Source organism: Pelophylax lessonae (assembly GCF_965119305.1).
Source record: "Pelophylax lessonae genome assembly, chromosome: 10".
NCBI classification, from domain to species: domain Eukaryota; kingdom Metazoa; phylum Chordata; class Amphibia; order Anura; family Ranidae; genus Pelophylax; species Pelophylax lessonae.
In genome coordinates, this window is record NC_138777.1 from 63,904,157 (window position 1) to 63,922,420 (window position 18,264).

The following is an 18,264-nucleotide window of genomic DNA, read 5'->3' on the forward strand; positions in this document are numbered from 1 at the left end:
TTTGGATGATATTCTTTCTCTATCATTTAAAATAAACCTATGATAAAAATGATATACCCTTAATTTCTTTGTAAGTGGGCAAATTTACAAAATCTGCATAGGATTAAATAATTAGTTTCCCACTGTAACTAAATCCAAAGTAGTCTCTCTGGATCCTCACTGCATAGGATTATGGAAATTGGCAGCTTACTGAATAAGGTACAGGAGAAGAATATTTTTCTCCTGAAGTCCCTGTTTCTCCTACACTCCAACCTACTGTTTTCTTATAACTGCATGAAAGGTCATGTTTCTTTATTCCTAGGCTGTTTATTTATAAAGTGTCAAGTAGAGCATTCCTATTATGAGGCAAGGCAAGTGGAACGCAGGACATGGACAGCACGACATGAGTTTTTAATCTTTTCACATGACCCCCCAACTGCACTTGGTGTTAAATACATAAAGAGACTGCTGCCCCCACTATTTTCAAATACAAAATAAGCAAAAACTGAAAAAAAAAAAAAAAATGGTGTGCTGTCCCTTTAAAAGTCCCTTTAGAGTCAATATACTAATATAAACGTACCTCAAGATACCATGATATCACCCATCTAATAATTAATGTATTCCAACCTAATATACTGTGTTAAAGTGCTAACATGTGTAGCACCCTCCTAGGTAGGTGCTAGGAAAACCATAAGGGAGGCCCTGTCTGCTTATCAGGGGGGCATGATTGTTCAGCTAGGCTGTCATGTGTTTTCCAGGTGTGCCTGTCCAATGTGGGCTCTTATTGGACAGTGGAGGAAACCTGACCAATAGCACACCAGGGCTTGTATCTATCCCAGAGGGCAGAATCTGACGCAATGCATCCTGGGAGGTGGTATAAGTCTGAGGGGGACACATAACAGGGCGTCTTTGGAGGGAAGCAGAGTCCCGGGAGGAGGGTGATGGTTGTCTCTCCTCCTGTCAGCGTGAGGAAAGTGTCCTGGGCAGTCGGCCTAGAGGATGAAAGGTTGAGCTGAGCTGTAGAGAGGGATTCAGTGTACTGAGGACCGAGTGGAGCTGCTGGGCTGAGGTTTCCAGGAAAGCAGTGTCGTGAGTACTGGAAACTGCCCAGGGGTCTGTCTAGGATAGGGGACCACTCCAGAGGGTCAGAGGGATCCTGGAGCCAGCTAACCAGTAGAGAAGGCTTAGAAAGAGGGTGCCAGAGTCTAAGCCCTGAAGATAAGTGTGTGAGAGAGGGCACCGGTGCGGACCCTGAAGTGTACAAGTGTTCAGCAGTGCAGCAGTGATAAAGTAGCTACCTCAGCAAGGAGTGCCAAAGGGAGTTTCAAAAGGACTTTGAGTCAGCAGGAGGTGATCAGAAGTGAGTTCAGCGTTAACAGGCAGCAGGCCAGAGTTAACCAGCGTTAACCAGCACTAACCGGCATTGACCGACATCAAGCCAGCATCAAGTCAGCCACTTAACCACTTTATGCCCGGTGGATTTTCCTGCTTTACGTCCAGGCCACTTTTTGCGATTCGGCACTGTGCGACTTTAACTGACAATTGTGCGGTCATGCAACGCCGTACCCAAACAAAATTTACATCCTTTTTTCCTAAAAACAGAGATTTCTTTTGGTGGTATTTGATCACCTCTACGCTTTTCATTTTTGTGATATTAATAAAAAAAGGCGTCAATTTTGAAAAAATAACAATATTTTTCTACTTTGAAAGTTAGAAAATATCCAATATATTCAATTTTTGTCATATATTTAGGCCAAAATGTATTTAGCTACATGCCTTTGACAAAAAAATTCTCAATGAGCGTATTTTTAACCACTTTAAGACCTGAAGATTTTACCCCATTCCTGACCAGGCCATATTTTGCCATTTGGTACTGCGTTACTTTAACGGACAATTGCGCGGTCATGCGACGCGGTACCCAAATTTATGTCCTTTATGTCCTCCACAAATAGAGCTTTCTTTTGGTGGTATTTGATCACCTGTGGGATTTTTACTTTTTGCGCTATAAACAAAAAAATTCTGAAAATTATATAATCTTGAGAAGTAGTATAAACAAGTGTGCTGTCCATGCAATGCAAAGGAGAAAATTACTTCCACTTTGATTTCACTAACGCTGTATTATTAAAACTGCACCTCCAAGTGAGAGATCACCATCAGAAAAGGCTGCTTACCAGAAGGTATGTCTCCACATCAAAAGAGTAAAAGAGTCTACCAAAGCATGGTTCTCCACTAATCCCCAGGGTAGCGGGTCTGCATTGAATGGATCCTGTATAGACAGCAGTAAGGTTTACCTCTTTCCGCAATTACAGCTCCAGGGAAAACGCCAGTGTACTCATAAAATGAAAAAACAAAAAACAAAAAATTGACATATCTACCACAACATAATTTTACTATATGGTGTGGTACTTGCAAACATAACGTATTACAGGCTACCAGACATGGTTTGCCACAAAAACTTGCCGGAAGGAGCCTATTTTGCAACGTCATCACGCTCACTGGTGTGGGGCGGGTGTCGCCATTATACATGCCTGTAATATGTAATGTTTGTAAGCACCGCAACATATAATACAATTATGTTGTGGTCGATATTGGGCCATGTTTTTTTGTTTTTAAATTTTATGAGAAAACATCATGCATGGCCAGCATGCTTGTTTGCACTATTTCTGAAGTTAATGAAATTTGGATTTAAAGTGTTAGTAAACCCAGGAGCCTGCATTCACTATATCTGGTCTCCCACAGTACATAGAACATGGAAATGTAATTATTTAGTAAATATATACTGCTAAATACCTTTTCTCATTAGCAGTAAATAGCAGTCTTATGACTTCTATCAGTGCCTGGTTAAAGCTTATAGGAGGAGTTTTCGTTCTCCTCTGACTGTCCTTTGAGGCTGAATGACCCTTGACCCTCTGTTTGGACAGTGCTAGTTGGCCCTGTGCTGATCACATGCACCCTCCCAAAAATTAAAAAAAATGTTTCTAGCAATATTCTCTACCACAAATGGTAGTAACTGCGGGGAGTATGGCTACATTTAAAAGACTCTTGGATGTACATCTCAAGGATCAAAACATTCAGGAGTATGGGAAATGATTACGGCCACACACACCTACACAGGTTAAACTGGATGGACTATTGTCTTTATTCAACCTTAACTACTATGTACAGTGCCTTGCGAAATAATTCGGCCCCCTTAAACTTTGCAACCTTTTGCCACATTTCAGGCTAAATATATAAAACTGTAATTTTTTTGTGAAGAATCAACAACAAGTGGGACACAATCATGAAGTGGAACAAAATTTATTGGATATTTCAAACTTTGTTAACAAATAAAAAACTGAAAAATTGGGCATGCAAAATTATTCAGCCCCTTTACTTTCAGTGCAGCAAACTCTCTCCAGAAGTTCAGTGAGGATCTCTGAATGATCCAATGTTGACTTAAATGACTAATGATGATAAATAGAATCCACCTGTGTGTAATCAAGTTTCCGTATAAATGCACCTGCACTGTGATAGTCTCAGAGGTCCGTTTAAAGCGCAGAGAGCAACATGAAGAACAAGGAACACACCAGTCAGGTCTAAAATACTGTTGTGGAGAAGTTTAAAGCCGGATTTGGGTACAAAAAGATTTCCCAAGCTTTAAACGTCCCAATGAGCACTGTGCAAGCGATAATATTGAAATGGAAGGAGTATCAGACCACTGCAAATCTACAAAGACCTGGCCGTCCCTCTAAACTTTCAGCTCATACAAGGAGAAGACTGATCAGAGATGCAGCCAAGAGGCCCATGATCACTCTGGATGAACTGCAGAGATCTACAGCTGAGGTGGGAGACTCTGTCCATAGGACAACAATCAGTCGTATACTGCACAAATCTGGCCTTTATGGAAGAGTGGCAAGAAGAAAGCCCTTTCTTAACGATATCCATAAAAAGTGTAGTTTAAAGTTTGCCACAAGTCACCTGGGAGACACACCAAACATGTGGAAGAAGGTGCTCTGGTCAGATGAAACCAAAATCAAACTTTTTGGCAACAATGCAAAATGTTATGTTTGGCGTAAAAGCAACACAGCTCATCACCCTGAACACACCATCCCCACTGTCAAACATGGTGGTGGCAGCATCATGGTTTGTGCCTGCTTTTCTTCAGCAGGGACAGGGAAGATGGTTAAAATTGATGGGAAGATGGATGGAGCCAAATACAGGACCATTCTGGAAGAAAACCTGATGGAGTCTGCAAAAGACCTGAGACTGGGATGGAGATTCGTCTTCCAACAAGACAATGATCCAAAACATAAAGCAAAATCTACAATGGAATGGTTCACAAATAAACATATCCAGGTGTTAGAATGGCCAAGTCAAAATCCACACCTGAATCCAATTGAGAATCTGTGGAAAGAACTGAAAACTGCTGTTCACAAACATTCTCCATCCAACCTCACTGAGCTCGAGCTGTTTTGCAAGGAGGAATGGGCAAAAATTTCAGTCTCTCGATGTGCAAAACTGATAGAGACATACCCCAAGCGACTTACAGCTGTAATCGCAGCAAAAGGTGGTGCTACAAAGTATTAACTTAAGGGGGCTGAATAATTTTGCACGCCCGATTTTTCAGTTTTTTATTTGTTAAAAAAGTTTGAAATATTCAATAAATTTCATTCCACTTCATGATATTGTCCCACTTGTTGATTCTTCATAAAAAATTATAGTTTTATATCTTTATGTTTGAAGCCTGAAATGTGGGAAAAGGTCGCAAAGTTCAAGGGGGGCGAATAGTTTCGCAAGGCACTGCAACTATGTAACAATACACATCAAACCGAGCATGTGCAGAGTGCCCCTAAGGCTATGTGCTATTATCAGATGGATTGGGGATAGTAAAAGAATGGAGGATCAGAGAAGACAGGATAAAACATCCTTTTTACACAATGCAGATGATTAACCTCTTAGGTTCCACAGTAAGTATAACATGCATGCTATACAGATTGATTTTACTGTTGTGGGTTTAGTAACACTTTAATGTATCTTATGAATGTATGCACTATAGAACTTTGGTGAAAGAGTTTTTTTTTTTTCCGCGGGTATATGAGATGTTTACAGTTTTATGGATTTTGTAGTATTACTGTGTTTGCACGTTAGCACTTTAACACAATATATTAGGTTTTAATAAGTTAATTATTATATGGGTAATATCATGTTATCTTTAGGTACTTTCTGTATATATTAGTATATTGACTCAGCACTTTATGTCAATTTATGTATTTAAGATGGACAGCGCACCATTTTCTGTTTTTCATGACCCTCAACTGGCTTCTTCTTTTAAAGTGTACCTGACTTGGTCTAAAAAGTGCCCAAGGTAACAGCGAAGCTGAAGTTTTGGCATCTCATGCTTCCTGCTTATATATATAATGGTCTTTAAATTAATCCCTTTGCTCCTGAGGAGCCCCTTTGGATACTAGGCCAAGGCTGCCCACAGGGCTTTGACTTAAGCCTAAGCTGACTAAAAAACTGTTTTTTTTTTTTTAATCAGCACAAGGGACATTAATTACAGTCAATGAGAAGTGTCCCTTGTGCTGCTGGCTGAGGTTATAGTTGAAATTTTCAGTCCTCTGATCCCCTCTATCCAGCAGTAACGTCCAGTATTGCTGGGGTTATAGTAGTTCTAAAGCCTTAAGATTTCTTTACCTCAATGCATTCTCTGTATTAAGGAAAAAAAACCTTATGTGCTGCAGGACCCCCCTCACCCCCCTTATACTTACCTGAATCTGATCTTGATCCAGCGTTGTGAATGAGAGCAGCAGCTCTCTTCACTCACCCCTGTCTGTGTAAATGAACATAGGCAGCATGGCTCATGAGCAAGCCTGAACGAGTATCCCCTTATCAAGCAACTTGCGGGGGGGGGGGGGGGTAGACAAAAGGGGGGAGGAGCCAGTAGAGACGGTGAAGGGCCTCAGAAGACAAGGATCGTGGCTGCTCTGTGCAAAACCCTTGCACAGAGCAAGTATAACATATTTGTAATCTTTTTTTTTTTTTTAATAAAGGTTTAATATACTTTCAAAATATGAGCCAAGGGATCTGTCATATGCGCTCATCAAGAGTCCTCCTCCATTCATAGAAGTACAACATCCCTTGAAAAGTGAACAGCCTATTTGCCTTTAGTAAATCAATCCTAATTTCTCAGAAAATGTTTTTTTAGCAAAATTATATTAGCTCATTATAGAGTTTGAGAAAATAATTTTGTGCCTATCCTTCTTTGGTGTAAGTAAAGACTTTGATGGACTGCTTATGGCAGCAGATACTATGAATATTCAGACCTCAGATACTTATAACTTGTGACAGAAAGTGTACACTGTTTAAGTATGCCTAATATAAACTTTGCATTAGTTTCCTTGGTGAGACAAATGTTACCGAAGCTGAAAAGCATTATGTAATCTGTCAAACTAAAATATAGACCTTGTAATATCCTGGGGAAATGAATCTCTTAACTGTCTGACCTTGGCACACTGAAGTAATTTAAAACAAATCTAACACTTGACCACATATGACATCATTGAGTAAAACCAGGATGCATGTTCTGCTTTTACAGTGTGCACTTTCCATAGTTTTACAAAGGTTATTGCACAAAGAGGTTACCAGGAAGTCTTATGTAAGGAAGCCTTTCCATGGCCGTTTTTACAATAATTTTCACAGACCAGTGTGATGGAAGAAAGGGAAGAAAGGCAAAAAAGACAATATACTATTTTCTTCTAAAAAAAATGTCAAGACTACAGAATGAAGACATAAACGGATCAGCCATACTATTATGACCACCCACCACAACATTATGAGCACCCACCTAATATTGAGAGGGTCCCCCTTTTGATACAAAAAAAGCCCTTACCCATCAAGGCATGGACTCCACTAGACGAAGCATCACACTACCTCTGCTGGCTTGCCTTCTTCCCAAAGTGCATCTTGGTATCATCTCTTCCCCAGATAAGTGACACACATGCATCCTGCCATACACATAATGCAAAAGAAAATGTGATTCATCAGACCAGGCCACCTTCTTCCATTGCTTCATGGTCCAGTTTTGATGCCCTTGTGCCCGTTGTAGATGCTTTTGGATGTGAACGAGGGTTAGCATGCGCACCCTGACTGGTCCGTCACTACGCAGCTCCATATGCAAAAAAACTTCAATGCACTTTGTGTTCTGACACCTTCCTATCAGAACCGGCATTAACTTTTTCAGCAATTTGAGCTCTTTTATTAGACTACAGTGGCGATTTAGGAAGAGGGTCCTCCCTCGAAACGCGTAAGCCACATCAGGTTTTGAGGACGCCATCACACTATTCAGCAGTAGAGAAGTGTCCTGGAAGCGAGCGGTGCCCGTTTCCTATATACTTGTTCATATGCTACGTTTGTGAGTATATTGTACGCTACCCTTCTTTGCTTTTAATAAACGTTTTAGGTGGTAATGCACAAGGTCGGTGCGCCCTTCTCTTGTTGTTTTCTATTAGACTACACGGGCCAGCCTTTGCTCCTCCTGTACATTAGTGATCCTTGGCTGCCCATGACCATGTCGTCAGTTGACCCTTTTCATTCTTTGAACCACTTTTGGTAGGTCCTGGTCATTGCAGACTAGGACAATCCCACAAGAGCTGTAGTTTTGGAGATACTCTGACCCAATCATCTAGCCATTACAATTGGGCCCTTGTCAAAGTTGCTCAAATCCTCCTGCGTTCAGCGACAATATGTTCAATTGCTGCCTAATATATCTCACCCACTTTCAGGTATCGTTGTTACAAGATAATCAATGTTTCTCACTTTACCTGTCTGCAGTCATAATGCTTTTAGTGAAAAGTGTAGTTCCATAGAGAAACCCCTAGCATGTGTTAAAAAACTTCACTCATAAAATGAATGATAAAACCACCAAAAAATGAACTTCCAAAATCAGGTCACAAGATCGGAAGGACTTGCTGTTTATGAAGACATAGATTAGGAGGAGGGATGGGTTTAGAGGTTTATATGGGTAACATGGGATGTGATGGCATTGGGGGAATATTTGCATCTGTTTGGTTATGTTAAAGTTAGAGCTACCTCTTCTCTGGTCATTTGGCCGATTCCTCCTATATGCACCCGTTCCTCCTACTTGAGATGCAGTAACAGCAGAATTGACAGAACTGTAATTGCATTAAGGGACCACCACTTTAATGGAAAAGGGTTGAAAAAAAAATCATTGATTTCCCTTTGGATACTTCTAGGTAAATCCAATGGGAGAAATGGTTGAAGGAGCTTTTTCAAGAGACTGCTTTTGTAGTTCAAGTACCAAAAATTCATGTCATCATGCCTACTGATGCCGGCTGTCAGTGAGGCAATCCATTATTTGATTGCCTTTTAATACCCTGAGTAATGTGAGCACCTTGTGTGGTTTTGCTAATAAATATGTACTAGCGATATTGATATATGTGAGTCCTTTAGTCCTTTTCCCTGTATGATGGCTATCTGAGTCTACTTTGGAGCTGTGGTGATTACAAAGTGATCCTTCCATATTGGGACCCTGTTGATCATACTTACCTGATTTGGAGACCCCGACAGAGATTTTGAGGCTTATGTGCTGTTGTTCTCTGTAATTGGGGATCATTTCCGTCTGGTAAGAGGCTTGATTGTGGTGATGGCACGCATGTATGGTGCACTTCCCAGTTTCCTCACATGGCTCAATACTTGGTGGAATTCCTGTGAGAAGATCTATTTCCAGTTTCACAAGATTTTATATCACATTTGTATTTTTGATATATGGACTGGCTATTTTTGAATCAATCACATTTATGATTTTTTTCAATGGTTATTTGTTTAATGTGTACACATATAGCACTGATAGCTATGTTGAGTTTATCATAAGAGGCGCACTATTCTATGTGTATATATTTATATCACTTTCATATTCGGGTGACGTATAGTTGCAGCTGTTTCTTTATTACACTTAAGCGCAGGAACACTTTTTGGTTTTTCAATTATGCATGTCAACAATTCTGGTTTTCAAGGATAACTGTGTTCTACCATTAAATGTGGCCCCACTCAGTTATTATCAAAGCAACTCATTGAAAAAGCACCTATCACTTGATTATAATCTCCCCAATACTACCGCTGCTACCATTATTGCTGTTGGTATTGATCTACTAGAAAGTCCTCACAGTCCTAAGCATAATGGGGCAAAATGTCATTGTTGAGCAGCAAACAATAAAAAAAAATGATTTAACATTTTTTTAAATTTTTTTTCTATAAAGTCTTTAATTTGAAAGTCAAAGCGGGTCCACACTAGCGCGACTTGTCAGGCGACTTGTCAGCCTGACAAGTCGCGCTCCCTCGCGGTCCATTGACTGCTACAGGACCCGTTCTAATAGGAGCGACACAAGTCGCTCCGACTTAGAAAAAGGGTCCTGTACTACTTCGGGGCGACCTCAGAGCGACTTGCATAGACTTCCATTATGTGAAGTCCATGCAAGTCGCTCCGAAGTCGTGGTGCATGGTAATGCACAAGTCGCCCCCGAAGTAGTACAGAGTCGTGTCGCCCCAGTGTGAACCGACGATTAAACCTTTGAAAATGTTGTAAAAAAGAAACCACGTAACATTTTCAAGCAGCTAGTTAATGAGAGTAAACATGACAACTTCCTTGCCTTTGTATCTCGTCCATCTGCTGTAAATTAACAGTTGATGTATAGACTTAGTGAAATACTTGCATATAAATGACAAAGTATGAATGCAGTAGTACCTGTGCTGTTCAGGGATGTTTGTTAAAGAAAAAGAGTGGTTATTTTTCTGTTGAAATTGTTAGATAAGTTCTGTTAAGTTGACCCTCCTTTCATCCTAAAAGACATTATCACCAGGGTGAGTTTTAACAATTGAATTGCAGCTCAAAGTGTGTTATTTAATGTGGGCTGTATGTGAGAAATGGAGTTCAGAGAGTGAGGAACTGAATTCCCAAGAAATATTGCAACCAAATGTGAGAGATAGCATTACATGTAGATGTCAAGTACCATTCACAGACACTTTGTGCTGGCTATACATCAATAATGCTTGTACTGTACTTTCATAGAAATTAACAGAACGATTATTGCAATCAACAATATACAGTATGTAAAATGTTCTGTGCCCTATATATTGGTTTTCACATCGGTGGAATTTTGTATTTGTCAATTTCTGCAAAGTGCAGCATTGCCTTCTTTTATTAATAACCAGTATTATGCTTACCATTATTTCCATCACAGAGCCTCAAAAAAACATCTTGTTGCTCATATTAAAGATGGACTTCAAGTAAACAAGACACTAATAAGAATGCAACTATGTGTTCATTAGTAAGTCATTAAATTTATGTTTTAAAATGCAACCAATGTTAGTACCTAAGTTAGACCTGGAATTAGCCGTTTGCAATCTCCGCTACAGGATCACTCAGACTGAGAAAGAGAGGGCTGGACTGGGAACCAATCAGTTATGCTACATGCAAATATGCTGCCAAGGAACATGATGATAGGGGGAGGAAGCAGAGTGAGCAGAGAGATGACCTTCCGCTGCTTTTTGCTGTCCAGTCAGTAGGCCAGCACTATATTACTTTTATAGTCTGCTTTGTTTTATTGTGACAGTTTATTGGTAATAGTTTACCATTTGACAATAGTTCTACATTAAATATATTGTTTAACTGCTGTTGCCTGTACATATTCCTGGTTATATATAGCTATATATACAGTTAGTAAAACTCAGCTTTCAAAGGATTTGTTTTTTCACTTTATTATACAAATTACATTTTTTGTTGCAGTAACAGGTTGTACAATTTGTATATTTAGCAACCATTATACATATCTATGATTCACAAGCACTAAAAATATGGATTCTTTCTTTCACGAGTACATTTTGTTAAAGCTTGCACTTTTGCCTTTGTCAGTAGGAGACGTTAACATAGGATATCCGGAAGCAAACAAAAGTGTAAACATAATAATATGTTAAATACAGTCTAAGGCAGGCCATACATGAATCAGTGGGTTTAAAAAAAAAAAAAAAAAGAACTGATTCCCGCATGCACATACTCTATGTGGATGGGGGGATTACTCCTGCTGAGCTATTGTATTTTACCAGAAAGGAGTCTTCCCCACCAGGAGAAGACAATGATCAGTGTTGACGGCTAAAGCCAGTGGCACTGATCATTTTGGAAAAACCTGACAGGCTGGTTGTACACGAGAGATTGATAGATTGACTTGTGCACAACCAGCTAGCCCATACATGGATCAAAATTTGTATTTATGGCTAGCTTAACTCAGCCTTTCTCATTTTTTTACCCCCGGAGGAACCCCTAAAATAATTTTCAGATGCTGGAGAACCCTTTCTAAAACAAGTTAATTGAGGGTCAATGGTAAAAATGCACCTTACATTGGTGGTCAGCAGGAAGATTGCAATCCTTGCAATGGTGGTCGGAATGCCAACTTTACAGACAGTTAATAAAGATAAATGGTGTTAGGAAGTTGGCTTTGCCGAGTGACATTGGCCCTGAAGCTTTGCAGGCACCATTAAATGGGAAGTTAATCAGCCACAGCTCAAATAACACCTATAAACCTCTGGATGAACCCTAGTTTGCCAAAAAACCCTGACTGAGAAAGACTGGTCTGACCAATAAAGTGTAGTTTTCCCAAAACCTCTTTTTTAAGTCTCGTGTTATGTGAAGAAGAGTCTGATTACCTGCTTTCCATGATGTCAGCAGGGACAGGAGGTTACCACAGCATCTTCAGCCTGAACGGTGAGCTGTACCTCCATAGTATAGAGAATCTACAAGGGGGTCAGTAACGCTGGTGTCACTGGCAATCTAGTAGATTCGTCCGCGGTATGTATGAAGATGTCAGTCAGAGAGTAATATAAGGAGCTCAGCTTACAGAGGAGTCTTAGTTCTATAACTGTAGAACTGGAGGTGATGGTGGTTGGGGTCGCTTTCCTGCTGGGGTTGCAAAGAACATATAAGATGCAGTGTCAGGGATTTACACCATTTTTTTTTTTCATACTCATTTAAAGTTCATATTGAATATAACCTCTGTATTTTCATTCATAGTTTCTTCCCTTCCTACTCTTTCTATACCATCTAAGGGGCAGTGCTTGCTGAAACTGGCCAGGTTTGCCTAATATAGGTGTGATGGATGAGATAGGTAGAAGTTTCATAGAAGTTTCACTGAACTGAAGGCAGGACTTTATTGTGTCTCAATTCTATACTATACGATGGTGAAACTGTAACACTGTTGTATGGAAGGACTAGATAATCATTTCAGAGTCTTGTTGTGAGATAAACATTAACTTCTAAAAATGCTGGTTGCTCGGGTGTTGTGATGACCCTTTCCCATAACAAGTTTATTTCAAAATACACTATATTACCAAAAGTATTGGGACGCCTACCTTTACATGCACATGAATTTAATGACATCCCAGTCTTAGTCCGTAGGGTTCAAAATCAAGTTGGCCCACTCTTTGCAGCTATAACAGCTTTACCTCTTCTGGGAAGGCTGTCCACAAGGCTTAGGAGTGTATCTACGGAAAGGTTTTACTATTCTTCCAGAAGCGCATTTTTGAGGTCAGGCACTGATGTAGATGAGAAGGCCAGGTTAGCAGTCTCCGCTCCAATTTATCCCAAAGGTGTTCTATCAGGTTGAGGTCATAACTGCAGGCCAGTTAAGTTCCTCCACCCCAAACTCGCTCATCCATGTCTTTATGGACCTTGCTTTGTTCACTGGTCCAAATGATTTGGTGGAGGGGGGGTTATGGTGTGGGGTTGTTTTTCAGGGGTTGGGCTTGGGAAATCTTAAGGAGCCAGCATACCAAGACATTTTGGGCAATTTTATGCTCCCAACTTTGTGGGAAGAGTTTGGGAATTTCCTCTTCCTGTTCCAACATGACTGCACACCAGTGCACAAAGCAAGGTCCATAAAGACATGGATGAGTGAGTTTGGGGTGGAGGAACTTCACTGACCTCAATCCGAAATCAACCTCAACCTTTGGGATGAATTATAGTGGAGAGTGCCTGAATTACAGCGTCAGTGCCTGACCTTACAAATGCGCTTCTGGAATAATAGTCAAACATTCCCATAGACACAATCCTAAACTTTGTGGACAGCCTTCCCAGAAGAGGTGAAGCTGTTACAGCTGCAAAGGGTGGGCCAACTCAATATTGAACCCTAGGGACTAAGACTGGGATGCCATTAAAGTTCATGTGCGTGTAAAGGTAGGTGTCCCAATACTTTTGGTAATATAGTGTATATAGAAAAAGAAAAACAGCTGCCATCAAATATCGCCTAATTCCATACATCTAGGCATGAATCAATGGAAAGTGATATTTGTTGAATGCTGGTACCACTATCAACATTCATTTTTTAAAAACATTATTTGAAAGATCAGTGACATTTCAAAATTAAACTTTTTCAGTTGTTGTTAAACCAAAACTAAAGAGCTGAGAAGCATTTCCTACTAGTACCTGTAAAGGTTTTGATTTATCCAGGTCATGGTATACTTAGTAGTAGTTAGCCACATTCATCTGGGTTTGTCTGGAGAATACCCCAGTGTAGCGACACACGTAACTCAGTCACCTTAGTCCAATCACAATGGAATTTGTCCAGGCAGAACTAGATGGGAATGGTGAAATTTTATATAACCATTTTTTCTATTTGTATAAATCTAAACCACCATTGTGCACTGAAGTTTGGGGCAGCTGTTAATCGTTTGGGTTTCTTGGCTTTAGGTATGAATTGTTATTAGACTGCTGGATTAATAAGGGTAAAGCAGCATCATACGTGGATAACAGATCGTGTTGAAAGCCCCCACCCCTTTTTTTAGATGGTTGTTTCAGTTTGACACGGATGACCCATGGTGATTGGTTTAAATAATTAGAACAGAGATCAGAGTGACTTCACAAACTCTTTCACTGGGAAAGATCATCTTTAATAGCATCAAACACATCAAACTACATCTTGGCTGGTACAGCAATATATATATATATATATATATATATATATATATATATATATATATATATATACACAATATATACATATACACAATATATACTGTGTGTATGTATATATATATATTTTAGAGGCACTTATGGGTCTTGCAGCTGAGGTAAATCAAAGCAACAGCATTTTATCAATGTTTCGATGGAGCTCAGTCCATCAGTCCAAAAAGACTGGACTCCATCAGTACATTAAATTGCTGTTGCTATGACATATCTCCACTGCATCTGGGCATTTGGCTCACATAGAGTGTGGTGGTTACCCTTGGGGCTATACTGTGTGTGTATGTATATATATATATATATATATATATATATATATATATATATATATACATCTTAGATTGTAAGCTCCTTGAGGGCAGGGACTGATGTGAATGTGCAATGTATATGTAAAGTGCTGCGTAAATTGACAGCGCTATATAAGTACCTTAAATAAAATAAAATAAATATATATATATATATATATATATATATATATAATGTATATATATATTTATGTGTGGCATTGGTACTAGCACACTATCAGGACAAAACACTTAGGTGTTCTGATGACAATGAAAAGAAAATTAAGCAAAAAAAGTGTTTATTATACTAATCTTTTAATAGGTTGCGTTGAGAAAGGTGGGCTGTGACCCATCAACATGTCAACATTTTTGCCTTAATTTGTCTTGTTGTTTAAGTCCTGTCAGTGCCTGAACAAGCTGCTTTTATATATTTTATTTGCATTGCAAGAGATTCAGGTGCTGTATCCTGTCTATTGTTTACATTGCCTTCACTTACATTTTGTTACATTTTAGTAGTAAGTTTGGCTGCCAGAGAAAAGTTTGTAGGTGGTACTGTACCTTCCAATTATACAATGCTCATAAAACAAAAGGAATCGTAGTCTCCAATTTCTCCAGTAGTTACTGAAAAGAGGTTGCATCCTTTTCTACATGAGTCATACGCTTGTTTAAAATTTATGATCGCTAACTCCTTTTAGTAGCTAGTAAAAAAGGAAATATATAAACTTGTCTCAAAGTTGAATGTGTGATGCACTGACTAGTGAGTTAGGGGAAAATCATCCATGTAATGCCAACCATGATAAATTACTATTACTGAGTACAGGATTTAGGATTAGTGTTTGGCAGACCTGGGGCCATAGGGACTATACCGCTGGAGGACATTACACAATGTTCATGTGGATTTTCTCCAAATGATTCATTTAAAGGGTTTTTTTCACTTTAAACTAAACATTAACCCAGCTTGAGATTCTCCCCTATATCAACTCTTACCTAATAACCACTTTTTATAAGGTCATCATTAGCAAGGAATAAATTGGTTTGAAAACCTCCTGAATTGATTCCTTATTAATCTTTTTATTCTCCTGAATATATATACACAATTTTCCCCAATATACAAAGAGTCATAAAATTCCTGAATCATTCCTGGACAAATAAATTGTGTAATTGTCCACAGATCAAACAAACCTATGTGGAAATATTATGACCAATTAAAAGCTTATGAATCTAATTTGAGCTTTTCTATTTATGTTTACTACTTTAGTTACAGTGCCACAGCAGGTGTAAACTGGTACTGCACACTGACCAACAATCATTTTCATATAGGTTAGGTTAGTAAGAATGCTCAGGGTGTTAATTATTTCAGTACAACCAGTTTCAGCAATGTTCATGGAATTGTTTATGGGCTTTTGTTTTACTAATAATGAACAATAGCATTATGCATTAGGCAGGAATATAACTAATTAGCAAAGATAAAAGGGGAAAACAATTTAAAATTGCAACAATCAATACATTCATCATAACTTTTTCTATAGTACCCTTCCCCCCTCCCCCATTCCCAATCATATTGCCTGCATTGTATGCAAGGCCTGATTAATATCCCTATAAATTGCATCATTTAAGTAAATTGTTTGGCACTAGAGAATGATTTTATTTTATTAACATTTATATAGAATATTGTGAAAATGTTCCATCATGTACATAGGAAACACACATGATACATAATACTGTCCTGTGCAACAGAATACAAATATATTCAAAGATTCTTATGCCTATAAAATAAGCGATTTACTCTATTATAGAATGCTTCTTATGTACAGCATATGCATTTTCATGAATGCAATAATCCTGATAAAATAAATAATATATACCAGAATAAGGTGTACCTATAATAGTACAGAACCTGATCTAATCCCAGGCTTTAGAAAAATAAATTTTTAAATATAATTTAACTCAATAAATGCTGTGCGAACCTGCTAAAAAATTATATTGCATTCCCCACGACTGGTTCTATCAGCAACTTAAATTTAAGTGTTCAAGGATCAACCAAAATGTTGACAAAGAATGTAGCAATTTAAATATTAAAAACAATGCATAGAGTTATAATGCATTTTTACTTCCTCCTAATTTATGAATGAACTCATTGACTGCTTCAACCCAACAAAAGAAGTGCATTGGACTGCGCTGCAGCTCTGCCTGGATTCAAACGGGTTAAGTGCCAGGTCAACCAAAAAAAAAAAAAAAAGGAGCACTGTGTCACTTTTTGCATAGAGGAAGTCATTCTAGGATCATAGGGATATCTTTGAAATAACTCAGTACTTCCTGAGCATTTGCTATACATACAGCATGAGTCATAGCTACTTTTAAATACTTTAAGATGTTAAGAATCTGCATAAATTAAAGACAGGAAACCCCCAGTTTTCATGGTTTCAAACTTTCAGATACTCATTTTTCAGCCTGCTTAGTCTAGCACCATGGCTTCGCATAGTTAAAGACAGGAGTTCATGTTTATCCCTAAGTCCCAGAGAGACATCTAAGGTTTCCTTAAGCACGGCTCTTGTGTGGATCATCATATCCACAAAGTCATCATTTAACCCCTTCATCTCGTTCATCTCGTTTTCCTGGCTCTGCTTAAACTTTACTTCCAGTTCCGTCAAAGACTTATCTGAGTTGGAGAAGGCTTCATTGATCTGGGAGGACTCCCTTCCCAGGTATTTTCCGTAGCTTTCCTCTCCGTCCAGGTCATAGGATATACTTTTACTGATGCTTTCAAGTACTCTCTCGGCGTCTTCTATCTGTCGTTTGATCACGATGAATTCTTCCTTTAAGGAAAGAGATTGTCCCTCTCCGTAAGTACATGACCTTTCATCAGTCACTCTAAAGAGCATCTGACACTTCTCGGGGTCATCGTTTTCTTCATAGTCCCCATCGGGGACAAAATAGTGATGCAGAGTTCCATTGGACATCTCAGGGTGCAGAGGGCCATTGTAGAAACCATAACACAGGTTGCAGAAAATTCCAAGCCACAGAAGCTGAAATCGTGTCATTGTTCAGAGTAATCTCTTGCTACAGTGCCAGCAGTAGACAGTCAAGTAAAACAATTTTAATTCCCAAGCCAAGCACAGATATCCTCCTTGGCAGCAAGATGCACCCTTGACATTCCACAATTTGATCTTTTGGAATTAAATATTGTGTAGCCTCAGATATGGAGAGTGCAAAGTTTCCGTAGTCAAGTCCTGTTCAGTTTGCAGTCAAAAAATTGTCTGCATTCAATCAGCGAAGGACACTGAGAACACAGGGAAGAGCTCATATGTAAAGACAGCAGACTCCAATACCTTCTTTGGGTGCAGCAGGAGTAGCACAGCGTGTCTGTGCACTGAGAGATTGCTCTCTTCTTCAGCATGCTACTATACTATTTCAACATCTGGGCTGCTGTTGCAAAGTTTTTTTTTTTCTTTTTTTGGCTAATGATATGCTGTAGAAGAGGTATCTGTTCTCAAATTACAGCAAGATTTCGTCACTCTAGGAGCCAAGGAGCAGAAGAATCCTTTCAGCTAGGCTTAGCTATTAAAGCTGCATTAAGTATTTGTTCCTTTCCTCTGCAAAAAAAAAAAAAAGGAAATAATCCAATGAAATCAACCAATGGAATTGGACCCCATTGAGGTATTACGTCTGCAGCAAAAAAAAAGTTACTAAGGAAAGCACGTGTGGGGACTATAAATAAACACACGCCATTGCTGGTGCCTAACTAAGATGGAATTTCAAAGCCCTTTTCCAGTCATGTGCTGGTACAAGCAAAATACATGTATTTATACTGCAAGTGAATATCATCTAAGCATTTATTCACTCAGATCCTGAAATTCAAGTGAAGAACCTTTCAAGCAGTGGCATTTGTTGTTGAAACAAAACTTTTCCTTGGCATGCTGTTAGCTGACACATAAGGAACACGTCTAAAAAAGGAATAGGGGAGAAAAAGCAATGTAATAATGAAAGAGTAGGAAC

At 39.0% G+C, this 18,264-nt stretch overlaps 1 protein-coding gene across 1 annotated transcript; it reads right to left on the minus strand.

Moving 5' to 3' along the window:
• Nucleotides 1–15,916: 15,916 nt before the first annotated feature.
• On the minus strand, nucleotides 15,917–18,042 carry FIBIN (fin bud initiation factor homolog). Its single transcript, XM_082270718.1, has one exon. It carries the CDS (start codon nucleotides 17,307–17,309, stop codon nucleotides 16,692–16,694), a length of 618 nt encoding a protein of 205 aa, XP_082126844.1. The 5' UTR covers nucleotides 17,310–18,042; the 3' UTR covers nucleotides 15,917–16,691.
• Nucleotides 18,043–18,264: the final 222 nt, after the last annotated feature.